Raw genomic sequence first — 23,158 nt, 5'->3', positions numbered from 1 at the left:
AATACAAATAATTTTTATTCTCAATTTTGGGAAATAATTATAAACAAAGAAATGAATTGTTAATATGTTAAAGAACGAGAAGATACAAAAACAGTGGCTACAGTATAGTTCTTTTATGTGCTTTATTATTTGGTAGACCTGCCTGCAATGTGTTTAAGAATACCTGTATTTCTGAAATGAATGAAGAAAATATTTGAAATTAAACAACTGTCAGAAAAAATAGTGGATTTTGAGATGTACTTTGCGACATAGCCACAATTTCCTCTTTCTAGTACTTTTCAAATCTTCATCTGTTAAGGAAGTATAAATTAGATGAAATCAATGAAATATTGTTAGGAGTGCTTAAAGTTCACAGAAAATCTTGAGGGGGAAATTAGAGAGACTGAATAAAAAAGATGTTCTTTTTTTCCCTCCTTCTGTACATAAATAACAATACTGCTGAACTTTAATCTGAAAACTCTTAAATCAGGTTGCCTGCCTTGTGATCACTGAAGATAATTAGTAATGCTTGAGAAACTCAGGTTTCGAAAGATTGAAGTTAATGTCATCCATATGTGTTTATTGTTTCTGTCAATTGATTCTTCAGCATACTCACTTTTTTTCTTATTTTCAGAAATGATGTGTTTCATGTTCTGCTTATTGACAGTATTATTATTATTATTTATCTATAGGACCCAGGGCCACCCCCACCTTCTCCATTACTAGGTTTGAAGCCACTGCAGTTATTAGAAGTGAAAGCAAGGGGAAGATTTGGTTGTGTCTGGAAAGCCCAGTTGCTCAATGAATATGTGGCTGTCAAAATATTTCCAATACAGGTATGTTTATTGCAGTTTCCTAATCTACATTTATATTCTGAGAGCTGTAACTTGCAAGGTCATGATAACTTAGAAATAGTCTGAAAACACAAGCCACATTTTCCAAAGTGATTTTTGGTGATTAAAAAAAAACTGGAGAACTGGATAAAACAACCCTGGAAAACTGGATTAGAAAACTGGCAAAGAAGATAGCCGTTTTATGTTTGCCTTCACACCTGAGAAAATTATTAGTATATCTATCATGTTTGGAGTGGTGGAATTTCCCTAAATGAACATATAGATGATGTTCTGTCAATAAAAATTCTACAGAATTGCTAAGTTGAAGATTCCAGTTAAAAAACAAAAACAGTGAGTGGTTAAATTTTAATATTCCTTTGATATTATCAGAGAGAGCAAGAAGAGCAAAAGAGTAGTGTGCTTTGTTTTAGAATTGATGTTTGGAGGTATATTATCAGATTGGTTTATTTTCATACTGTGTTTATGTAATTATTTGTTTATGTTTGATTAATTTTCAAAGGCAGTTGCTCAAGACTCCAAAGAATTGATTTACTGTTGAATTGTTTGCCTTTAAAAAGCTGCTGCACTTCTCATAAAACCCTGATCTAACCACCTCTTTGTTGTTCTTCTGTTTTATTTTGTTCCACTGATGATAAAGATTAGATTATAGTATCTTCCATTTCTCTTGCTTATTTACCCCTGTGGTTAATGATATCCTTGATAGTGAGGGCTTAGCTAGATTTTTTTTTTTTGGTACTGGGGATTGAACTTGGGTCCTTGCGGTGGAGCAGGCGGTGAAACCACTGAGCTAAATCCCCGGCCAGGCCTTGGCTAGATTTAGTGATACAGGATTTACTATTGCACCTAAACATCAAATCTTCCTTATTCCAAAGTTACATAAGCAACTTTTTGTCCTATTATTCTTAGATTTTTAGCCTTCTTACCTCTTCTAAAGCTTGTCTGATAGTGCCTGTGAAGAAATTTACTCTTTCTCGCAGCAATGCAGATTCTGTAAATTGTGGTTAAGTATGAAGAAAGAGGGTATATTCTGTTGGGCCAAGATTTGTAAATAACATCAGGAAAATTATTTCAGTTTGTTAGGAATCTTAAAAATTAGAGAAAAGCATTTGGATATCAACTTAAGAGTAATAAGAAAAGTAGCAAAGACTTTATTGAATGCTTTTATTGTGTTGGGTAAGAGTGTTTTACATATTACTTGTACATATATTACCCATGTATACATCAAATACAGCAACTCTATGCTAGAGATACTAAAATCCTCATTTTATTTAATTAGGAAGCTAATTAATGATTATATAACTTGCCAAAGGTTAGCAAAGGAGCCAGAATTAAACTTAGTTTGGATCCAGAGATTTCCTAACCATTATGTGGGATGCTGGCACTTTTATTGTACTTTCATCATGAAAAGAAGTTAATCTTTTATAAGTAGATATGTAGTAGACATGGATTGCTTGCAGGCTAGAATGAATATGTGGTGCTTTTAAAAGTGCTTAAAAACATGTTTTCAAAAAGTGTTTTGAAGACATTGTTTCCTGTTAAATAGTCATTCTACCCAATTATGAATAGTAATAAAAGTAATATCACATCATGGCAAAACTACAGTGTGATACTTGTTAGCAGAATTTGTTGCCATTGTAAGATACAGAAGTGGAATATTTTTTTTTTTTTTTGGTACCAGGGATTGAACTCGGGTCCTTACGCTTGCACAGCAGGCGGCGAAACCACTGAGTTAAATCCCTGGCCCCAGTGCAGTATTTTTGATGAATGCCTGTGTTCATAAATTAGAAATGCAGAAAAGTATGTTTTGAGAGAATGAGGTGGTAGGGCATTTAGTATGGAACTGTTACCTTCTGGAGCTTTCTCTTATTAAAACCAGGACAAAATAAAAGATCTTTTATATTTAGCTTTCTTTTTTTACTTCATAACTTGAGTAATCTGGACGTGGTGTTTTTCCCTATATTCCTGTATTCTTACTTTTCTTTCTTTTTAACTCTAGGACAAACAGTCATGGCAAAATGAATATGAAGTCTATAGCTTGCCTGGAATGAAGCATGAGAACATATTACAGTTTATTGGTGCAGAAAAACGAGGCACTAGTGTTGATGTGGATCTTTGGCTAATTACAGCATTTCATGAAAAGGTAAAACTACTTAACTCTTTCATTTAGTAAAATCAGAGTTGGCCTACCTCCCTAATATTGGCTGTGAGTCTCAAACTTATTTTTCAGGAGATAGTGTGTTATTATAGTTTATTATAATTTAACCTAAAATACAAATCACTTTTAACTCTGTTTCAAAAAGTAATTTGTTTTAGTAAAGAGTAAAGGCAGCAACTTTTTTCTGTAACTGTCTACTCCATACTGATCTTTTGCCTCTGGTTTCCTGTTCTGTAATTATCTCTGGCAAATACGTGGTATAAATGGTACTTAGTAAATTTTATTTGCTCTGTGCGACCTATTTTGATTTCATGAGCCATTTCTCCAGCCTGAATTTTGTGCCTTACAACTCTTTAATTAATCCAGCCTAATGACAAACCCAAAGTCAGGAAATGTATGTGATCTTTAATCTGTCACTACCTTGTAGGATACTTGCTAGTTTTTCCTCAGTTTTTCAACACACTTGCTATTTTTTGCTCAATTTTTCAACTCTCAGTTTTTTAAAATAACAGTGAAATAAGAAATTGTATTTTTGGTGTTCATTGTCATCATTGTTAAGTGGCTCTTTAATTTCTCTTAATTCTTTTTTTTTTTTGTTCTGGGGATCGAACTTGGGACCTTGCGCTTGTGAGGTAGGCAGCAGAACCACTGAGCTGAATGCCTAACCCAGTTTCTCTTAATTCTTAACCATAGGATGACAGTAATCTGTAAGAGTCAGGACTGTTTATATTAGCGGTTACTTATATCTTATGTTATTCTTTTTTTTTTTGTGGGTACCAGGGATCGAACTCAGGACCTTGTGCTTGTGAAGCAGTTGTGCTGCCACTGAGCTAAATCCCCGGCCCCTGTCTTGTGTTATTCTAGTTTTATCATGTAGGATCTTTATAGTCAGTGTATTTTCACTTTCAAAAAATGAGTATTTTCTAGAACTTTAGATTTTCAACTAGTCCTTTTTTTTTAAACTTTTATTGTTTCAATTGTGGGGAATTGAGTATAATAACAAATCTTTAAAGATCACTGTTTTTTCTCTGTGGTTAAATGTTTATTAATGTGAACTGGAAGGAAATTTCAACCATTCAAAGCAAGTTTGCTTTTTGGATATTATTATAAGAGAAATAATATGTTGCCTTTTATAACTTCTTATAGGTTAAAAAAAATTCCATGGTTTTTGTCAAGAGCTTAAGGTTTTTTTTTTAATCTTATTCTTTTCTTTAGGGTTCGCTGTCAGACTTTCTTAAGGCTAATGTCGTCTCTTGGAATGAACTGTGCCATATTGCAGAAACTATGGCTAGAGGATTGGCCTATTTACACGAGGATATACCTGGCCTAAAAGATGGCCACAAACCCGCAATATCTCACAGGTAGAGCAAAATTTATGGTGTATCCCCATATAATTCACAGTGTCTCTTATTTAAATTTAAATCTGCTTGGTAAAATTTATTTTCCCCTGAGCTGTTAAATCATCCTGTAGGAAGTAGATGATTTTCATTTGTTTCTTAAATTAGCTTTGAGATTGAAGTATTATGGAAAATGTATATGTACATCATTAGTAAAGTTTAATTATCTCCTTATGCTTTAATTTCTCATTTCTGAAAGTATTGAGAATGAAAGTATATTTTCTTTACCTGAAAATTTAAAAGAAATTTGTTTTAACTTAAAACATGATTTACATAAAAGTGATTATGAATAGGTACAAGGAGATATAGTTAAGGAGGAATGGTGAATATTTTCTTTGCTTATTTTTTTGAATGATCAAATATTCTTTCCTTGAGCTGAGCTGGGGGTGGTATCATTTAAACAGTTGCCTAATGAAGAAATAGTACCTAGATTTCAACAGTTGTCATATCCTCAAAAGGAGAAATATTCCTTAAACACGGATTTGGTTTGCTGTGTATTTAACTTCCTTGAACATGGAATTCAATTTGTCAATTTTGTATTCATTCTAAAAGTAGTTGTTTTACAAGTAGGCATTACTGATTCATTTAACAGATACTTAGTGGAGTGCTACCAGATAGTTTTAGGTTGTTGGGAGGCATTACTTTAAATTTACCTCAAATATATAGATGCGCACTTTGCAAGCCTTTTAGATTTCTACTTCAGAACAACCCCCCCCCCCCCCCCGCTTATTCTCACCTTCCTGCATGCAGTCTGTCTTTTAATAGGAAACTAATCCTTTGGACCACACCCCTACCCCCCTGCCTAAATAAATGGTTATTAGGAGTAGGAGCCCTGAAAATCTTTTGAGACTGAAAGTGATTTTTGGAGCATTTCTGTTTTCCTCTTCCTCCTTCATCACACTCCTGATCTATGTGACTGTACATATAAATTAACAATGGATTATGGCCTAGCTGTATTTAGTTGGTGTATAGTAATCTCTAGGATAAACTAATTCAGGCAGGTGTGTAGAGGATGGTATCTTACTGCCTTAAAACAGTATCCTTTTCAGAACACCAGGATATAGCCTGAGCAGTATATATGTAAGGTAAAAACTTTGTATGTATTATATATTGTTAGAGATAGTTCTCTGGGGTCAGGGATATAGCTCAGTGGTTCCACCACCTGCCTCGCAAGCACAAGGACTTGAGTTCAATCCCCGGTACCAAAAAAAGAAAAAAAAAAAAAAAAAGTTTAACTAGAGATAGTTCTCTGTAACCAGGTGGAAGAATGTAAGAACCTCTACAGTAAGGGACTGTTTTAATGTAGGTCTGTGCCAATAGACAAAAGACCCCAATTCAGCTATTTTTTAAAAAGATCTTCAGTTTTTAAAAATTTCAGTTATGGGAGTCTGAACTATAAAATCTGAAAAACTCTAATCTTAAAATACAGCAATTCTATGATTGCTATGTGGGAGTAACATAGATAACATGCATTGGGAGTGACAGAGATAATGTATTTTTGAAATGGCAGTTCTTCATAAAACTGCTTTATGGAGACAGTCTTATTGTCTGTGTTATAAATAGGAGTTTGTCACTAGTCTTGTTCTCTGCTTAAGCTTTTTTTCACTTTTCTTTCTCTACATTTCATATTTTAAAATAACTATTTTATAGCATATTCTCTTTTCCATTTCCAATAGAATTTTAAAAGATAACATTTAAATTTAATTTGAATACTTTATCTTTCTGTTTGCCAGGGACATCAAAAGTAAAAATGTGTTGTTGAAAAACAATCTGACAGCTTGTATTGCTGACTTTGGGTTGGCATTAAAGTTTGAGGCTGGCAAGTCTGCAGGTGATACCCACGGACAGGTAAGGATGATAATAACAAAAGTAAGCTCTCCTATTTTCTTAGACTGGCATATTAGGAATGAATTGGTCTGAAATTGTGGTGGTGATGATTATTAATTAGCATCTACTCAAGTGTCATGTTTTATATTTTCTGCAAAAGATACATTTTCATATGGTGGTAGAAGACTCAAGTTGTTTAAAATAACCACTTCATAAAACAACTCTTGGATATTATAGGATTCTTTTTTAAAAACATCACAGAAGATTTCATCTTTCAATAGCCTCATTCTTAGGAAGTTCTTAGTGTTAATTTAGTAGTTGTAACTTGTTAATTCTTTCCTCATCTCAGGAGTTGGAAGAATCATCAGTCACTATTTTGGCTACAGTGTATTAAAACACTTTTCCCATTTTTTAAAACAAGTAGTTTCTTGCTTCTGGGTCTTTACTGCTTTATTAACTATTTAATCAGCTTGGTGGGTTTTTGTCTGAATTGTCTTCAGAGTTCAGAACCCTAGAAAAGGCCTGAGTGAGGTATCCATCTCTACTTAAAGTACACACAGATTTTTATCAATGGAAACCTTTAGGGAAGCCCAGAAAGAAAAAGATTATTCTTTCATTTTATTCTCAGAAACTGTGAGGCTAGGAAAGGTGTTTTCATTCCTACAATATAACCTTTTGATCAGTAAAACCAATTTGACCCAAAAGGTAACATTCCTACAAAACAGTGATTTACTGGCTTTTATGTTATCCCTTCTTCCTCTTTAAAATCATGCAATTTGATCAGGTAATGCTGAGCTTGATTTTTTTTTTCCAGGATATTCTTTTGATCCCAAGAACACAGTTGTAAATGATCATGACAAAATGAATTTTGTCAATACTGTCTAAAAATTTAAGAATTTAGGGTAGTGGTCAGCAGTCATAGAGCTCTAGAAAAGTTAATACCAAATCTGTTTACAAATGGAGGCAGTTTGTTGGGAGCATTACCAAGATGGAGAGTGGGTAGAAACCTGATGCACAAACTTCTGCACTTCTTGTGTTTGGGAACAGTTACATCCCTTACCTTGTTAGCCTTTCTTTCTTTCTTTCTTTCTTTTTTTTTTTTTGAGAAAAAAATATCGGTGCTCATTCATGTCATCTTTTAACACCCTCACAATTATATGACTATTTAAAAATAACAGTGGCTCCTTGACTTTAGATTTAGTGGGCCAGAACATTTCAAAACTGTTTGGAGGTACTTGCATGTTATTGCTCATTTTATATATTGCAAAGGAAGAACCTTTGGAAAAAACAAAAACCTTTTTATTTATTATCATCATCAATTTATAAAAGAGGTCATTTCAGACTGAAAAAGTAGATAAGCCATATAAAAGAGGTATTTTGGATAGCATACATTTAAGAGAAAAGTAGTCTTTTAGATGACACAGTAAAATCAAAATTCAGAGTAAAACTATTTCTTTCTGTAAAGTGTTCTTATGTAAATTAAAAACAAACTTCAGAGTTATAGTAATCTGTACTTTTTTTAAAAAAAAAAACCATTATATTTTTTTTCTTTCTTTTGGGGGGGCATATAATTGCCTAACTTCAGGTCTAGAGCTTACAGTAACAAACAAGGATGGAGCTTTTTGGAAATAACTAGTATTAAAGCTGCTCCATAGGTCTGCTGAAATTCAAGTATATATTTGTGGTCTACCTAGATATCTCACAACAAATTTTAAGCATTCATACAAGAACGTTGTCAAGCACCAACCAAAGCTAGATGTACTAACTTAATTACCATCGTTAACAGTACTAAATTGTTGGGGACAGATATAAAGGAAGGACTCTAAGACAAGAATTCATGAGTAAATATATAGATTATCCTATAAAAATAGAACTTTTTGTTTATCCATCCTTTACTTGACTAATTCCTGTACAACATCTTATAATTAGTGAAGCCCTTAAAAAAAGTTTCTAAAGGATATATTTCAAACGCTGTGCAGAGTTACAATGGAAAAATATAGTTTTCTCTAGTCTATCTTCCCAGCAATCATTGTTCAGTCCCTTATGATTACTTCGGCGGGGGAGGGGGTTTCTAAGCCTCTGCTAGCATAATGTCAACATTTTTAAGTGTACCAGAAATAACGTTACTGTCTATACAGTCTGGTCATAATTCAGTCATCTTACCCAGATAATAGACCATATTTGGCTTTGATTCATTTTAGAAAATCCTAAAATGTTCATAAAGTTAATGAATGAGTACTTCTTGCTTTCACAATCTTTTTCAGGTTGGTACTCGGAGATATATGGCCCCAGAGGTATTAGAGGGTGCCATAAACTTCCAAAGGGATGCATTTTTGAGGATAGATATGTATGCCATGGGATTAGTCCTGTGGGAACTGGCTTCTCGCTGTACTGCTGCAGATGGTAAGGAAAGAGTCCTTTTTAAAAAGTATATATATGCCACATTTATTAAGAGATTAAGGTGGAGAATTCAGAAGAGGCAGGGGAGTAGAGCTGGTTGGGCAGGAGAGGAAAGGAATTGATATGTATTAATCCTTTACCATTGCTATATGTTTTGCTAGACACTTCACATACCTTTAGTTTATTCCTTTTTTTGGAGGTAGTTATTATCTCAGTTTTACAGATGAGGAAATTGAAACTCAGAAATTAAACAGCTTGCCTCAAGCTGGTTAATGGTGAAAATCTGTATTTCTAACTCTTGTCTAGGGGAGGGCTGCTTCATTGGTTTCATCATGTAGATCTTGCCCTCCAGGTTCTCAAGTGAGCTCTTTTGGTAAGAGATGTATGAGAAGTAGGAGGGACTTTGCCTTCTAAGACAGGATGTGTATGTTCATCATTTGGGTAATGCCCACATATACTTAACCAGATTAGTTTCTGACTTCCAAGACAGAACTTTGAATACGTATTTCAGTGTATCACAGTTTAAATTCTGCCTCCCCAAAGCTATGAAGGTCTGACCTCCACAGACATTATTGTGAGTACGAGTCACTTTCTCCAACACCTTACCTTGCTTCTAAAGGGTTCCCGTTTGTCCAAGTTACTGTCGTATAAATGTATGCCATTTACTTGATTATAAACCTGCATACTATATTCCTACTGTGACAAATCTGTAGTGTTATAGGTACATTGTCTTTAGTGTTCCTTCATATATTCTTTTTCTCCAAATGTGTGGCAGCACTTTTTTTGATAAGGCAAACTACCTGCTTATCTTTCAAACAAATGTAAATGAGCTTGATCTGTTTTTTAAATTCTAATTTGTAATTGCCCAAAAACTTCCTCTGATTGTCAAAGATCATAGAAGAAATTACACTGAATATTTAAAAGTATAGCCAACTTCACCTATGTTAAAGGGAACTTAGTAGAATATTCAGAAATGGGCAGCTATTCATTCTTCCAGGATTGGAGGTTTGGATTGAGAGTAGATTCAGAACCTAAGAAAGCTTGTAGCAACTTGGGAATAAGTCTGCAGAAAGATGAGTAAGCTGTTCAGTGTATTTTGACTCAAAAATGAAAGAGATATTACATTGATTATGTGCACTTATGGAAGCAGAAGCAGGTTAGATGGCAGATGATAAAGGAAGATACATTTCATAAGAACTTTAATATGAATTCTTCATAGAAAAACATTGGATTAGGTCTCACAGGGACACAAGACCCAGTTCTCAAGTAATAAAGAGTTAAGGCAATAAAGTATATTCTGGACAGGTAACTGCAGAATGAGGTGTGAATTATCTAGTCCAGTACCTGATATATAGACATTCACTACATGTTTTTGGGTAAGTGTGACACCTGAGACATTAAGAGTGTTATAGGAGTTTAGAGGAAAAAATGCTTTTGAGGCAGAGGGATTATCAGGGAAGTTTTTATGGAAAAAGATAGATGCTGACTTTTCTTTTTTTTTTTTTTTTTGGTACTGGAGATCAAACTCGGGTCCTTAGCTTGCAAGGCAGGCGGTGGAACCACTGAGCTAAATCCCCGGCCTGATGCTGACTTTTCTTAAATGCTTTGTATGTGCTATGAAACAGTCAGGTTTTTCTTTTAAGTCGGAAATTGGGGGCCAGAGGGACAATGTGAACATTGCTAATGTGAGTGCTTTTAAATTTGTTGGTGGCTAGTTACTGATAGATAAATCTGGTCATTTTCAAACTCTGATGTGCATACCGAACCCCTGGGAATTCTGTTAAAATCAAGATTCTGACTCAGTAGTCTGGGTTGAGACCTGAAAGTCTGCCCTTTTTTACAAACCAGTACAAGAGCATGCAAGAGCTGAATAGGCACCTTAAGAGTGTCAGTACTGTGAAGCCAAGACTGTCCAGCCACCAAGGTTCTTACATTTGCAAAGGGTTAATTATGTCTTCCTGGTTCATTATCCAGGAGAATTTGGTGCATTTCAAGGACTTGCATGAGTCTTAAGTCTATGTACACAACACATCAGCTCAATGAAACTGCTCACTAGTGATCCATATTTATTAAGGTGAAAGCATAGATTTGATGGATTCAAAACTTCCATCTCTACAAGGTAATAGCTGTATGCTCATGTACAAAATTCTGTAACTTTCTGAGCTTCATGCTGTCTTCCTTTTGTAAAGAGTAATACATGTAAAGTTGCCGGTCAGGATAAATGCTCCTCAAATACTAGGTATTATTACCTCCTAAATGCATTTTCCTACTTGAGTATGAGAAAAAAGGAATTATTTATGTTGTTGAGTAAATTTTACCTGTGAAGGACATTCTGACTTGTTGAAAACCTTGGTGGAGAGTGTTTGTGATTTTTAAAAATAAGCAAATGTACTTTTAGTAGTTTTTGTGGAAGAGGACAAGAGATATGACTTTGAGGCACATTAATTCCTTAAGTGGGACATGTAGGGGGTTTGAGTATACCACAGAATGAAGATGGTTGTAATAGGTTGAACCCAGTTTCTTCAGAGATAGAAACAGCACTCTTAGCATTCTAATCTGAATTGCCAGGTGGTATCCTTTAAAGAGGAATATTATATTCTTGATTTGCAAGCAGATTGTTCACTGTGTCTCAGATCCAAATGGATACAAGTGGTCCTCATACAGTAGACAAGAAAGCTCCTAAACAATCTTAACAATGTTATGTGCCAAACCACAAACCTTTTGATTTCTTGTATGGTCTGGTCACACTGTGGTATAAGTATAACTAAGCCTGTTTCTTCCCTGTCCTTATAGCACATAGAGTTAGAAAAAGGTGAAACAGTATATTTTAGGAAGTTTATTCCAGTTTAGAAGTCAGGAAGATTTTAATTAAAATGACTTTTTTCCTTTTTTATATTTCAGGACCTGTAGATGAGTACATGTTGCCATTTGAAGAGGAAATTGGCCAGCATCCATCTCTTGAAGACATGCAGGAAGTTGTTGTGCATAAAAAAAAGAGGCCTGTTTTAAGAGATTATTGGCAGAAACATGCTGTAAGTTACACAGTTAGCTTTTCATTTGAAATTCCAATAAAACATTTTTTAGAGGAGTGAGTCATTCTCTGCACACTTCTCTTCTGGGAAGGTAATCGTCACACAAGTTATTCTGTGAAAGTGCTAGAAGCAGGAGAATTAGGGCTTTGTATAAGCTCCAGGGAGAGTGTGAAGTCATGGAGCCTTACAAAGCTTTTATCTCCATGGTCCCATGCAGATGGATGTCTGGTTTGGAAAACTTTCTATGGAAAGAAATGCCCAGTGTTGAGCCAGGTAGCCTTGCGGATCACCGCCTTCCAACATGATGCCATTTTTAAACTAAGCACCAGGTTTTTTTTTCTCTCCAGGGGAATTTGCTTTAGCCTTTTGAGTTTAGTTTAGAAGACAATGAAGTTATGAATGCTTTAAAATTAGAACTTAGGTCGAGGATGGAATATTATCCTGATAGTTTTGGTCTAACTATAAATAGAAACATGGGTAAAATCAGGTGGTGAATCCCAAAGGGTGGCTCCTGTACTTAGTTGTGAGCTAGAAATGGCAATTTTAAGTAAAACTGAAAAACAGTGGTACACTTCCCATTAGTTTTGGTTTTGAGTATAGTTCAAGGTTTACATTGAAATGATTGTTTATGAACAATGGATAGGCATTAATGAAATTTAAAAATCCTGTTGCAACAGTCTCCAGTGCATAAGAAAATGATAAAATGATTACCTTTTGTGCTTTTCTTCATAGTCTTGCACTCAGAGTGAGTGTTGACAGATAATATGAAAGTTTGCTTATCTTGAAACTTCTTTGACCACAATAATTGCTGGGGTGTTTGACTATGTTTTTCTCCTCTTAGGGAATGGCAATGCTTTGTGAAACAATAGAAGAATGTTGGGATCATGATGCAGAAGCCAGGTTATCAGCTGGATGTGTAGGTGAAAGAATTACCCAGATGCAAAGACTAACAAATATCATTACCACAGAGGACATTGTAACAGTGGTCACAATGGTGACAAATGTTGACTTTCCTCCCAAAGAATCTAGTCTATGATGGTTGCATCATCTGTACACACTGAGAAACGGGACTCTGAACTGGAGCTGCTAAGCTAACAGAACTGCTTACAGTTTATTTTCGGTGTGAAATGAATAGGATGCCTCCTAGAAACGTAAGCAGCAGCCCCTTGTTGAAAAGTGTGGCGCTGGGAGACTCACTGCATTGTCTGCGGCACAGATGTGAAGGACATGAGACTAAGAGAAAAGTTGCAGACTTTATAAAGAAACTTTTGAAAAAAATGTACATGAAGAATGTGGCCCTCTCCAAATCAAGGATCTTTTGGACCTGGCTAATCAAGTGTTTGAAAGCTGACATCAGATTTCTTAATGTCTGTCAGAAGACACTAATTCCTTAAATGAACTACTGCTATTTTTTTTTTAAATCAAACTTTCATTTCAGATTTTAAAAGGGTAACTTGTTTTTATTGCATTTGCTGTTGTTTCTATAAGTGACTATTGTAATGCCAATATGACACAGCTTGTGAATGTTTAGTGTGCTGCTGTTCTGTGTACATAAAGTCATCAAAGTGGGGTACAGTAAAGAGGCTTCCAAGCATTACTTTAACCTCCCTCTCAACAAGGTATACCTCAGTTCCACGGTTGCTAAATTATGAAATTGAAAACACTAACAAATTTGAATAAATTGATCCATGTTTTGTAACAAGGTATTACAAATTCACTGTGTTATTTAAGAAAAAATGGTAAACTATGCTTAGTGCCAATAGTAAGTGGCTATTCGTAAAGCAGTGTTTTAGCTTTTCTTGTGCTGGCTTGTAATTTAAGGAGAAAAGTATTGTTTTTTTAAAATGGAAAAAAAAAAGTGTAGTTTCCTCCTTACCTACATGTTTTTAAAGCTTCATCTTATATCCAGGTCCCAAAATATTGCATACTTACTTAAGTTTTTTTTTTTTAGGTGTGCTGTGTTTGGGGAATATTTAAAAAATTAAAGCATGATTTTTGTTTTTTTTTAAGTGAGCCGTGACACTGGGAAGCTCTTCATTTTATCTTTTAAAATACTTTTTTCCTATTTATATACGTAAAATTTTAGTGTATTTTTTTTCACCAAACAGTGGGCAGGACATTATTTCAGGATCACCTCAGGAAGTGTCATTACCCAGAACTCCTCACTGTTTTGAGACTTGTAACTTTATCACTATACTTCTGCTTGGTGCCATCTTGTGAGGGTAATATTTGATGCCTGGGATTTGTAAAGAATTATCTTAGGATAGAGATTATTAACCTTTAAGCACAGATTCAGATGTTACTGCTTTAAAACAAATCAGGGATAACAAGTTAAAGTTATTATTTAAAATACGCAACGACGTTTAGAGGTAACCAATGTTGATACAGCTAACAGTCTTGTTCTTCCCCAAAATTGCTTTCACAAGTTTGATATTAAGTTAGGATAGTTCATGCCTTGTCCTTGCTAAGAAAATGAAATTGATGGTGGGTGGCAAAGTGCTTTTTAAAACAATATTGCATTTGAATATAATTAGATTCTTCCTCAAATTTATACAAGCCAAAGTACAATAAAACATTAATTTCCTGATTTCTAGATTACTCACTAACAAATAGCTAGTATTATGCTATGTACGTGTTTTTGTCAGGTCATTTTAAAATCCATGCATTAATTTTGTAATCAACTTTTTTACACATCACTATCAAGAGCACACTGTGAATGCGCTATATTCAAATGGCTATTTAACCACACAGTACACTACATTTTACATAGAATATGTACTTAATCTCTGGGAAGAATTTTTATTTATAAACAATACATAGGTCAAGATTCCAGACAGGGGAGGTAAATGAGAGTAAACAGCATTCTTGGCTGTGTGGCACATACCATACAGAAGTGTTTGTGCTCTTGGTCATGTATGTACCCAGGGTCTTAGAGTATTCCTAAGAATTTCCATTTCAATGTTTAGCACTTTTATTTCAAAAAGTACTCAATCTCTCTATTTCTTAACTTGGGGTTGCTATTTGGAAACCAATCCAGGGCAAAACAATGTGCATTCAGGAAAATAATCTCCTGAAGACAAATTTCTACCTGTGGTAAACACTTAACCCTCTTTAAAGTTAAAAAAACATTGAAACAAAAATAAATGAGGGATATTACAATGAATGTTTGGCTTATGAGAGCACTAAAGATAAATTTTCTAAGACCAGTTATTCACAGTATAAAATGTTTTTCTTCATGGTAGGAAACATTTTTAGAAATCCTGGGTATTGTACTTTAGCTAACCAATTTTAAAACTTGTGTCCTTTTGAGAACTTCATTAATAGAGAAATCTTTTATAAGCAGTAAAACAAGAATGTTCCAGTGACTGCCTGTTCTGATACCTAGTCTTGTTAAAACTTTCTTTTGCAGGGCATTTTAGTGTCTGGTTTACAGTCAGTGCAGAGTGGGCAAGTTAACTCAAAGTTTGAGGTAGGGATACTGGAGAAAAGATCAAAGAATGAGCAAATGGTAATTTCTTTGTTTTGGGGAAACAGGCCCCAGTAACTTTTCCTCATGTGTATGGTGCTTTTCACTTGTTCTTTCTTGTACTTTGCCTTTCTGATAACCCATCAGAACTGCTGCTCTAACTTATATTCTACCTTGCCCAGATCTCCTGTGTCAGAAATGCTTTATGATCAACTGCCATAGGACTGATGGATTAACTAGTATTTGGATTTATTCAAAGTCCATGCCCTGCACAGATCTTATATGTATTTGAGATGCTAGGAAGTTTTAGCATGTGATGTGTGATTCTTGTTTGAATGTTTATTACAGGTAGCTTGTGAATTCCAGAACAGAGACTGTGCCTCACAATTGTGGGTCCCATGAACTTGCACTATCTTTCATGGTGATATTTTGAAAATACAATCAGGAAAAACAACCCCGACTTCTTTGGGATTTAAAAATAGAATCATGTATCATGGAATTTTAAGTCTCTTCTGCCCCCATTCCTCACTCTTAAGAGTTACATTTATCTAAAATGCAGGTAGGTGGTTGGGAAAACCACTGGCCAGATGGTAGTTTAGTGGAATAAACTGATTACTATTTTTAAAAACAAAATGCTTCATCACAGATATTTTCCAGTTTCTCTTTTTTACTTTTTTGAAAGATTACTTTTTAGGAACATTTGGTATAATGTGCATAGAATTATTTACAATTTATGGGCAAAATGATACAAGTAGCATCTTGATTGAACATCATTTACCTCAGATACTCAACCAGCAGTACATTTTTTAAGCAGTCTCAACCCATATCCTATTTGTTACCTCTCAAGATACTGGTAAGCAATTATTTTAGCTTTACTCTGTATTTCCTGTCAGTGTTTTGGGCACAGATTATTGTACTACTGTCAAATCGTACTTGCTATTTTTTTTCTGCAAGTATTTAACAGAAAGCTAAAAAAAAAAATAATCCCCACAAGAACCCACCTTGGATGATTGTTAAATACTGTATAAATAAAATGTATGCTATCCCCATTCCATCCCCAAGTTAAATAAAAAATGAATATGGTATGACTTGCATATGCAGTTTTTCTTTAGGTATATGTTCTTAAAGAGGGGAATGATAGCTTTGTAATTCGTGAGGCTTCCATCTTGGGATTTCCAAGAACGGGGATAGTGGAGAAAGGGAGGTTTGTTCCTTATGACATTTCCTCCCTTTGTCATCTAAACAGAATGTTTTGTCACCCAGTTGTACATGTTAGGTCTGCCAATATAAGGAAGCAGCCAGAGGCTTGTTGGCATTGGGTCACATTTCATGCCAGTGGATTCTCAGGATTTTCAGGATTGGGACAAAGGTAAAGAACAGGGCAGCAATTATTTATGGTGGCTTGAAAGAAACTCCCCTTTTAAACCAAATGAAAAAGCAAACCTCGACGGAGTGTGTGTGGAATCTGTACTGAAAGACTGCTTTTCTACAGCACATTCTGCAAAATATTGGTTTTCTTATAAAGCCTTATGATACAGTAGGTTTGGACAATAGATTTTAATTTCTCAGGCATATGCATACATGTCAATTAGGTCATTTTTAAAAATCAATTTTATTGGTAGATTTTAGGTATACGATGACATTCATCTTTGGAAATTTGCACCTTTACATAATCTCTCTTGGTTCATATTTTTTCCCCATTCCCCTGCCCTCCCTTCATTCAACTCCTCCGTCCCTCCCTATTTACAAAGACTTTGTTTCCATTTTTTCATTTTCTCATATTAATTCCATTCCCTTCTTTCCTTTCCCCCTACCCCTCCCACTTCCCCATTGCCTCTTTTCTTCCTATTTCACATTATACCTTTTAGTCCTTTATTTACTTTCACACACTAGAGAAACTTCAGTATTTACATGTGTATCCTATTTATTTCACTTAAGAGTATGGCCTCAATGTGCATCCATTCAGCTATAAGTCTCTAATTTCTTATTTTTTATGGCTGAGTAGTTCTCCATTTTATTTAAAAAAACACATTTTCTTTACCCACTCTCCAGTTGCTGGGCAACTGGGCTGCTTTCAAGTTTTAGCTTTTACAAACTGTGCTGCTATGAACATGGGTGCACATATATCACTGTGGTATGATTCTTTTAATTCTTTGGGGAAGATCCCCAGCAGTAGAATAGCTGGGTCAAATGGGACTTCCAGTCCTAGTTCTTTGAGGTATCTCCGTACTGACTTCCACAGTGCTTGCACCAGTCTGCACTCCCACCAACAGTGGAGCAGGGTTCCTCTTTCCCCACAGCCCCGACAGCATTTGTTGTTGGTTGATTTCATGATAGCAGCCATTCTTTCTGGAGTGAGGTGGAATTTCAGCATTGTTTGCATTTGCATCTCCTGAATGACCACTGATGTTGAACATATTTTCATATTTATTTGCTATTTCTACTTGTCTGAGAAATGTCTGTTCATTTCAGAGGCCGATTTTTTGGATTGGGTCTTTAAATTTGGGAGGTCTGATTTTTTAAATTTCTTCATAGATTCTAGATAGGAGAACTTTGTCTGAGGAACAGCAGGTGAAAACTTTTTCCTATATTGTGGGTTGTCTCTTCACACTGTTGGTTTCTCTTGCTGCGCAGAAACTTTCTAATAAGAGATCAAACTTGTTGATTGTGCTAGTGCACAGACAACTGAGGTTTTGTTCATAAAATCTTTTCCTATACCAATGTCTTCAAGAATTCTACCTAACCTGTTCCAGCTGGTTCAGCATTTCTGTTTTAATACTTAGATCTTTAATCCATTTCTATTTTAGTTTAGTGTATGATGAGATATAGGTCGTTTTAATCTTTGGCAAGTTGAAACCCAGTTTTTCCAGCACCATTTATTAAAGAGACTATCTTTCCTCTAGGGAGGATTTTGGGCTCCTTTTTCGAAGATGAGTGGCTGAGTGTGTCTGGAATTGTTTCTGCATCTTCTAATCTGTTTTACTGGTCCTCAGGTCTGTTTCTTTGCCAGTATCATGCTGTTTTTATCAGAGTAGCTTTGTAGTATAGTTTCAAGTTGGGAGTTGTGATACCCCCTGCCATGTCTCTGTTGCCTACAATTGTTTTTGCTATTCTAGGTCTCTTCTTGTAACAAATGAATTTTTGGATTTTTTTCTCCATGTCTGTGAAGTATGGTACTGGGATTTCAATTGGGATTGCACTGAATCTATATAGCAGTTTTGCAAGCATGGCCATTTTCACTATGTTGATCTTTCCTACCCAGGAGCAGGGGATGTCTTTCCACTTTCTGATATTAACTTCAATCTCTTTTCAGAGTGCTATAGTTTTCAGAGAAGAGGTCTTTGATTTCTTTTGTTAGGTTGATTCCTAAGGTGTTTCAGGTTTTTGGGTGCTATTGTGAAAGGAACTGTTTGCTGTATTTTTCTCTCAGTGAGTCTGTTGTTCGTGTAGAAGAAAGCTATTGATTTTTGGGTGTTGACCTTGTAACCAGATACTTTACTGAATTTGGTTATTAAGTCTAGAAGACTTCTGGTGTTCTTGGGGTCTTCTATATAGAGTATCATGTCATCTGCAAATAATGACAATTTGATTTCTTCACTTCCTATCTTTATTCCTTTTATTTCTTTCTCTTGTCTAATTGCCGTGGCTGTTTCCAAGACTATATTGAACAGAAGTGGTGACAGTAGACATCCTTGTCTTGTTCCTGCTTTTAGTGTGAAGGATTTCAGTTTTTGACCATTTAGTATGACATTGGCTGCTGATTTTTCATAAATGGCTTTTATCAGATTGAGGTAGTGACTGTCTATTCCAATTTTTTGTAGGATTTTTATCATAAATATGTTGGATTTTGTCAAATGCTTTTTCTGCATCAATTGAGATGATCAAGTGGTTTTTTCCTTGGCTCTATTGATAGAGTGTATTACATTGATTGATTTGTGTATGTTGAACCATCCCTGCATCCCTGGGATAAATCCCACTTGGTCAGGGTATATGATCATTGTGATGATCTGCATTCTATTTGCCAGTATCTTACTAAGGATTTTTGCATCTATGTTCATTAGTGAGAATGGCCTATAGTTCTCCTTTTTGGTTGGATCTTTCTCTGCTTTGGGGATCAAGGTGATGCTTGTTTCCAGGAGTGAATTCGGGAGCTTTGCTTCCCTTTCAATTTCACTGAAGAGTTTAAACGGCAGTGGCAGCAGTTCCTCTCTAAATGTCTTGTAGAATTCAGCAATGAAGCCTTCAGGACCTGGGCTTTTCTTAGTTGGCTAAGTTTTTAATTATGCTTTCAATTTCATTGTTTAATACTGGATTGTTTAGAATTTTTAGTCTTCGTTCAACTTTGGTAATTCATACCTATCTAGGAATCTGTCCATTTCTTCTGTTGTCCATCTTACTGGCATACAGGTTCCTGAAGTAAGTATTGATGATTCTCTGGATTCCTGCTGGGTCTGTTGTAATTTCATCCTTTTCATTCCCAATTGCATGGACTTGGGCCTTTTCTTTCCTTTTTCTGATAAGGTTGGCTAAGGGTTTGTCAATTTTGTTTATTCTTTCAAAGAACCAACTCTTGGCTTCATTGATTTTTAGTATCGGTCTCTTAGTCTCCCTTGCATTGATTTCTGCTCTGGTCTGTATAATTTCCTCCCTTGTATGGGCTTTGGGTTTGTCCTGCTCTTTTTCTAGAAGCTTGAGGTTTGGCATCACGATGTTTAATTGGGCTCACTCTGTTTTCCTAATGAGTATTCACTGCTATGAATTTCCCTCGGAAGAGTGCTTCCATTATATCCCATAGATTCCAGTATGTTGTATTGGTATTATCATTTAATTGTAGTGTCCGATTTCTTAATTTCCTGTGCCCCACTGGTTATTGAGAAGTGTTGTTCAATTTCCATGTTTATGAAATTCTTGTGGTTTCTTTTGCTATTGATCTCCAATTTCATAACAGTATGATCTGATAATATACAGGGGATAATTTCAATTCCTTTGCACTTAAACATGTTCTGTGAGTATTTCATCGATTTTGGAGAACAACCTGTGTGCATCTCAAAAGAATGTTTATTCTGATTTTTGGGGGTGGAACAATCTGTAAATGTCTGTTAACTTCATTTAAGACTTTGATTGAGTTCTAGTATTTCGTTGCTTATTTTTTGTCTAGTTGATCTATTTGTGACAGTGGGGTACTGAGGTCCCCCACTACTATTGTATTAGTGCTTATATTTTTTATGTCTGTTAGTATGTTTTATATAGTTGGGCACACTAGTGTTTGTGCATATTTATGATTGTCATCTCTTCCTCTTGGATTGTTCCCTTTACAAGGATGCAGTGTCCTTCTTTGTCTCTCTTAATCAGTGTTGGTTTGAAATCCACTTGATCTGCAAAGAGGATAGCTACTCCTGCTTTTTGGGTTCCTGTCGCATGGTGTATTGTTTTCCACCCTTTAACTTTCAGTCTACGAGATTCTTTTTGAATTGTGTTTCTTATATGCAGCATATTGTTGGGTCTTGCTTCTTGACCCATTCTGCCAGTCTATTTCATTTGATTGGTGAATTGAGACCATTAACATTGATGGTTATAACTGATATGTATGGACTTATCATTGTCATAACCTTTTCTTTTTGTTGGATTCTACCCCTTTGCTTTAATTTCTTGTCATCCCTGATGGATTCATTTTGCTGGGCTTCCTGGGGTTGTGATCCTTGTTTTCTTTTTCTAGGATACTATCTAAAATATTTTGGAGTGCTGGTTTGGTATTCATGAAGTTCCTAAGGTGTTCTTTGTCATGAAAGTACCATATTTCTCCATCAATTTTGAAAGACGGTTTTGCAGGGTACAGCAATCTGAGTTGGAGGTTGTTTTCTTTTAGGGCTTGAAATATGTCACTCCAAGCTCTTCTTGTCTTGAGGGTTTACCTTGAGAAGTCTGCTGTGATTCTGATGGGCTTTCCTTTGTATGTGATTTTTCTTTTCTCTCACTGCTTGTAGAATTTTGTTCTGTTGGATTTCTGGAATCTTATCTATTATATGCTTATGTATAGATTTTTTTTTTATCAAGGCTAGTTGGAGTCCTATATGCCTCACTTATCTGTATGTCAAGTTCTTTTCTCCTGCTTGGGGTTTCTGCCAGCACTTCTATGAACAGTTTTATGTCATCTGCATTCTGTTTCTTCACTGACTCTGATCAGTCTGATGTCATTCTTTGCATTATCTAGCAGCTGCTGGATTGATTTCTTGTGGTCCCTTACTATTTTAAAGAAATTTTTATTTTCCTGGTCACTAATTGCATTCTTCTGTATCTGAAATTCTGTCCTCTCATTACTTTATTCTGCTGCATAAACTTTCAGTGGAGCTTTTAATCTCCTGGAAATCTGTTTGCATCTTTTGTATGGGTTCCATTTGTTTCCTACATTGAGATTCCATCATGTTCTTCAGCTCTATTTTTATTTAATCTGTGTCCTCTCTGGATTTATTAATCATGTCCTGCACTATGGGAATTAGGTCTTTTAAACAAGATTTTATTTTTGTGGGTCACTTGGACAGAACTCAAGTAAAAAGTATATTAAAACAGCACTCCTGACTTCATTTGCTTTTCAGTCTGATAACCCCGGGGAGTTTGGTTTTGCTCTATTTTCTTGTGTAGTAAATGAAGAAAGTATCTTTAAGACACGCATATAAATTTAATTATTTCTGAATGTTTACCAGGAGTTTTCAGGTTGGGTTTTTATTTTGCTAATATAGTTGAGCAATTTATGTGAAGTTAGTTCAAAAATTTTGTGAATACATTTTAACTTCTGTATATTAGGAACTATGGAAAAGTGAGTATCAACTTCCCTGCCCACAAAAATGCCTTTAGGATGTCGGCATATACTTCATTGTATGACTTTTGTTAATCTATCTTGTCCTAATTTATTACTTTCTGTTACAATTACTTTGCCTCTTGGTTTTTAAATCTGTACTCCTAGTTTGATAGATTTTCTCTGATAGTTCTTATGTGGTAAGGGAAGTATATTAGGGCTCTCAGCTTTTAAGCTTTCAAATGAGACACCTCTACTAAGTAACAGTGATCTGACGACTTATAATAAGGCTTAATTTTTTGTGGGGAAAGAAAGGATATGTGTGCAAAAAAATTGCTTGTTACTGTTGAAGTGCTATTTTCACACACAAAAATCATATACCACTGTATTTCTAAAACTATTTAAAAGCCAGATAAACCCTTTAGAGTATACTTTTAAAAACACGTGGTAAGGAACATGTTGCACTTTAATTCTTAATAGCATGGGCTTTGTGTCAGTCAACTTAGCTGAATTCCAGGGCCAGTCATTCTAAACCTGTGTGATTCTGAACACTGGCACTATTGTGTTGTGTTAGTTTTATAATTTGTACATAAGCCACAGAGGGCTTCTAACACTTAAATGGAATATATATTACAAAAAGAGGGACTCTGGCTTTTGTAAACTTCCTGTGATACAATATGCAGTCAAATACTCTAGAATTAAGTGCATAGTATTTACTGAGTGCATTTTAAATTTCATTTTAAACATATAGTTGTGTTAGTTGTTAGAACCATTAATTTTAAAGGTGATGCTTTGACTGACATTTCCATATTCCTCCTAGGGGCTTACTTTTTTTTTTTTTGGTACCGGCGATCTAACTCAGGTCCTTGCACTAGCGCAGCAGGCATCAAAACCACTGAGCTAAATCCCCGGCACAGGACTTACTTTTTGATACAAACATTCAGCAGACACTGCCAAACACTTCCTATTGTTTGTGGGAGTGGTTTTCCAGGAATTTCTGAAAGTATCCTGTAAGGCAAATTTTGATCTGTTTAGACTAGAGCAGGCTCAAGAATCCACATTTTAAAGAATCCCACAAGGAATTCATTCTGATACAGAATCATCACATTTTGAGAAGTACAGAAATATTCAACCCCTTTGCCTTTTTCTACCATGTGACCCATTTTGTGACTAAGCTGATCTGTCTTCTGAATTACAAGATATGGTCAGGGTCTGGGAAAATTTACATGTCCTCAGGAAAACAAAACTAAGGCAC

General features: G+C 35.2%; 2 protein-coding genes across 5 annotated transcripts in view; one reads left to right on the top strand and one right to left on the bottom strand.

The window, feature by feature from the left end:
* Acvr2a (activin A receptor type 2A) overlaps positions 1-16,195 on the top strand; it is a 79,519-nt gene extending 63,324 nt beyond the window's left edge. For all 3 annotated transcript variants that reach the window (XM_004869983.4, XM_087210035.1, XM_021248412.2), the window contains 7 exons: positions 672-815; positions 2,830-2,973; positions 4,204-4,349; positions 6,119-6,233; positions 8,477-8,615; positions 11,514-11,644; positions 12,486-16,195. In XM_004869983.4, the coding sequence (XP_004870040.1) occupies positions 672-815; positions 2,830-2,973; positions 4,204-4,349; positions 6,119-6,233; positions 8,477-8,615; positions 11,514-11,644; positions 12,486-12,680 (1,014 nt within the window). In that variant the 3' untranslated portion in view covers positions 12,681-16,195. The remainder of the gene's footprint in view (positions 1-671; positions 816-2,829; positions 2,974-4,203; positions 4,350-6,118; positions 6,234-8,476; positions 8,616-11,513; positions 11,645-12,485) is intronic.
* Positions 16,196-16,703: 508 nt separating this feature from the next.
* Orc4 (origin recognition complex subunit 4) overlaps positions 16,704-23,158 on the bottom strand; it is an 87,065-nt gene continuing 80,610 nt past the window's right edge. For both annotated transcript variants that reach the window (XM_087210038.1, XM_087210039.1), the window contains one exon: positions 16,704-22,911. In XM_087210038.1, coding sequence (XP_087066164.1) covers positions 22,804-22,911 — 108 coding nt within the window. In that variant the 3' untranslated portion in view covers positions 16,704-22,803. The remainder of the gene's footprint in view (positions 22,912-23,158) is intronic.

Source organism: Heterocephalus glaber, unplaced genomic scaffold (assembly GCF_053883595.1).
Source record: "Heterocephalus glaber isolate CG9 unplaced genomic scaffold, H.glaber_assembly_v1.0 deba00001097, whole genome shotgun sequence".
In the NCBI taxonomy this organism is placed as follows: domain Eukaryota; kingdom Metazoa; phylum Chordata; class Mammalia; order Rodentia; family Bathyergidae; genus Heterocephalus; species Heterocephalus glaber.
The sequence above is the reverse complement of the archived record's forward strand: the minus strand, read 5'-3'. Positions and strand labels throughout refer to the sequence as shown.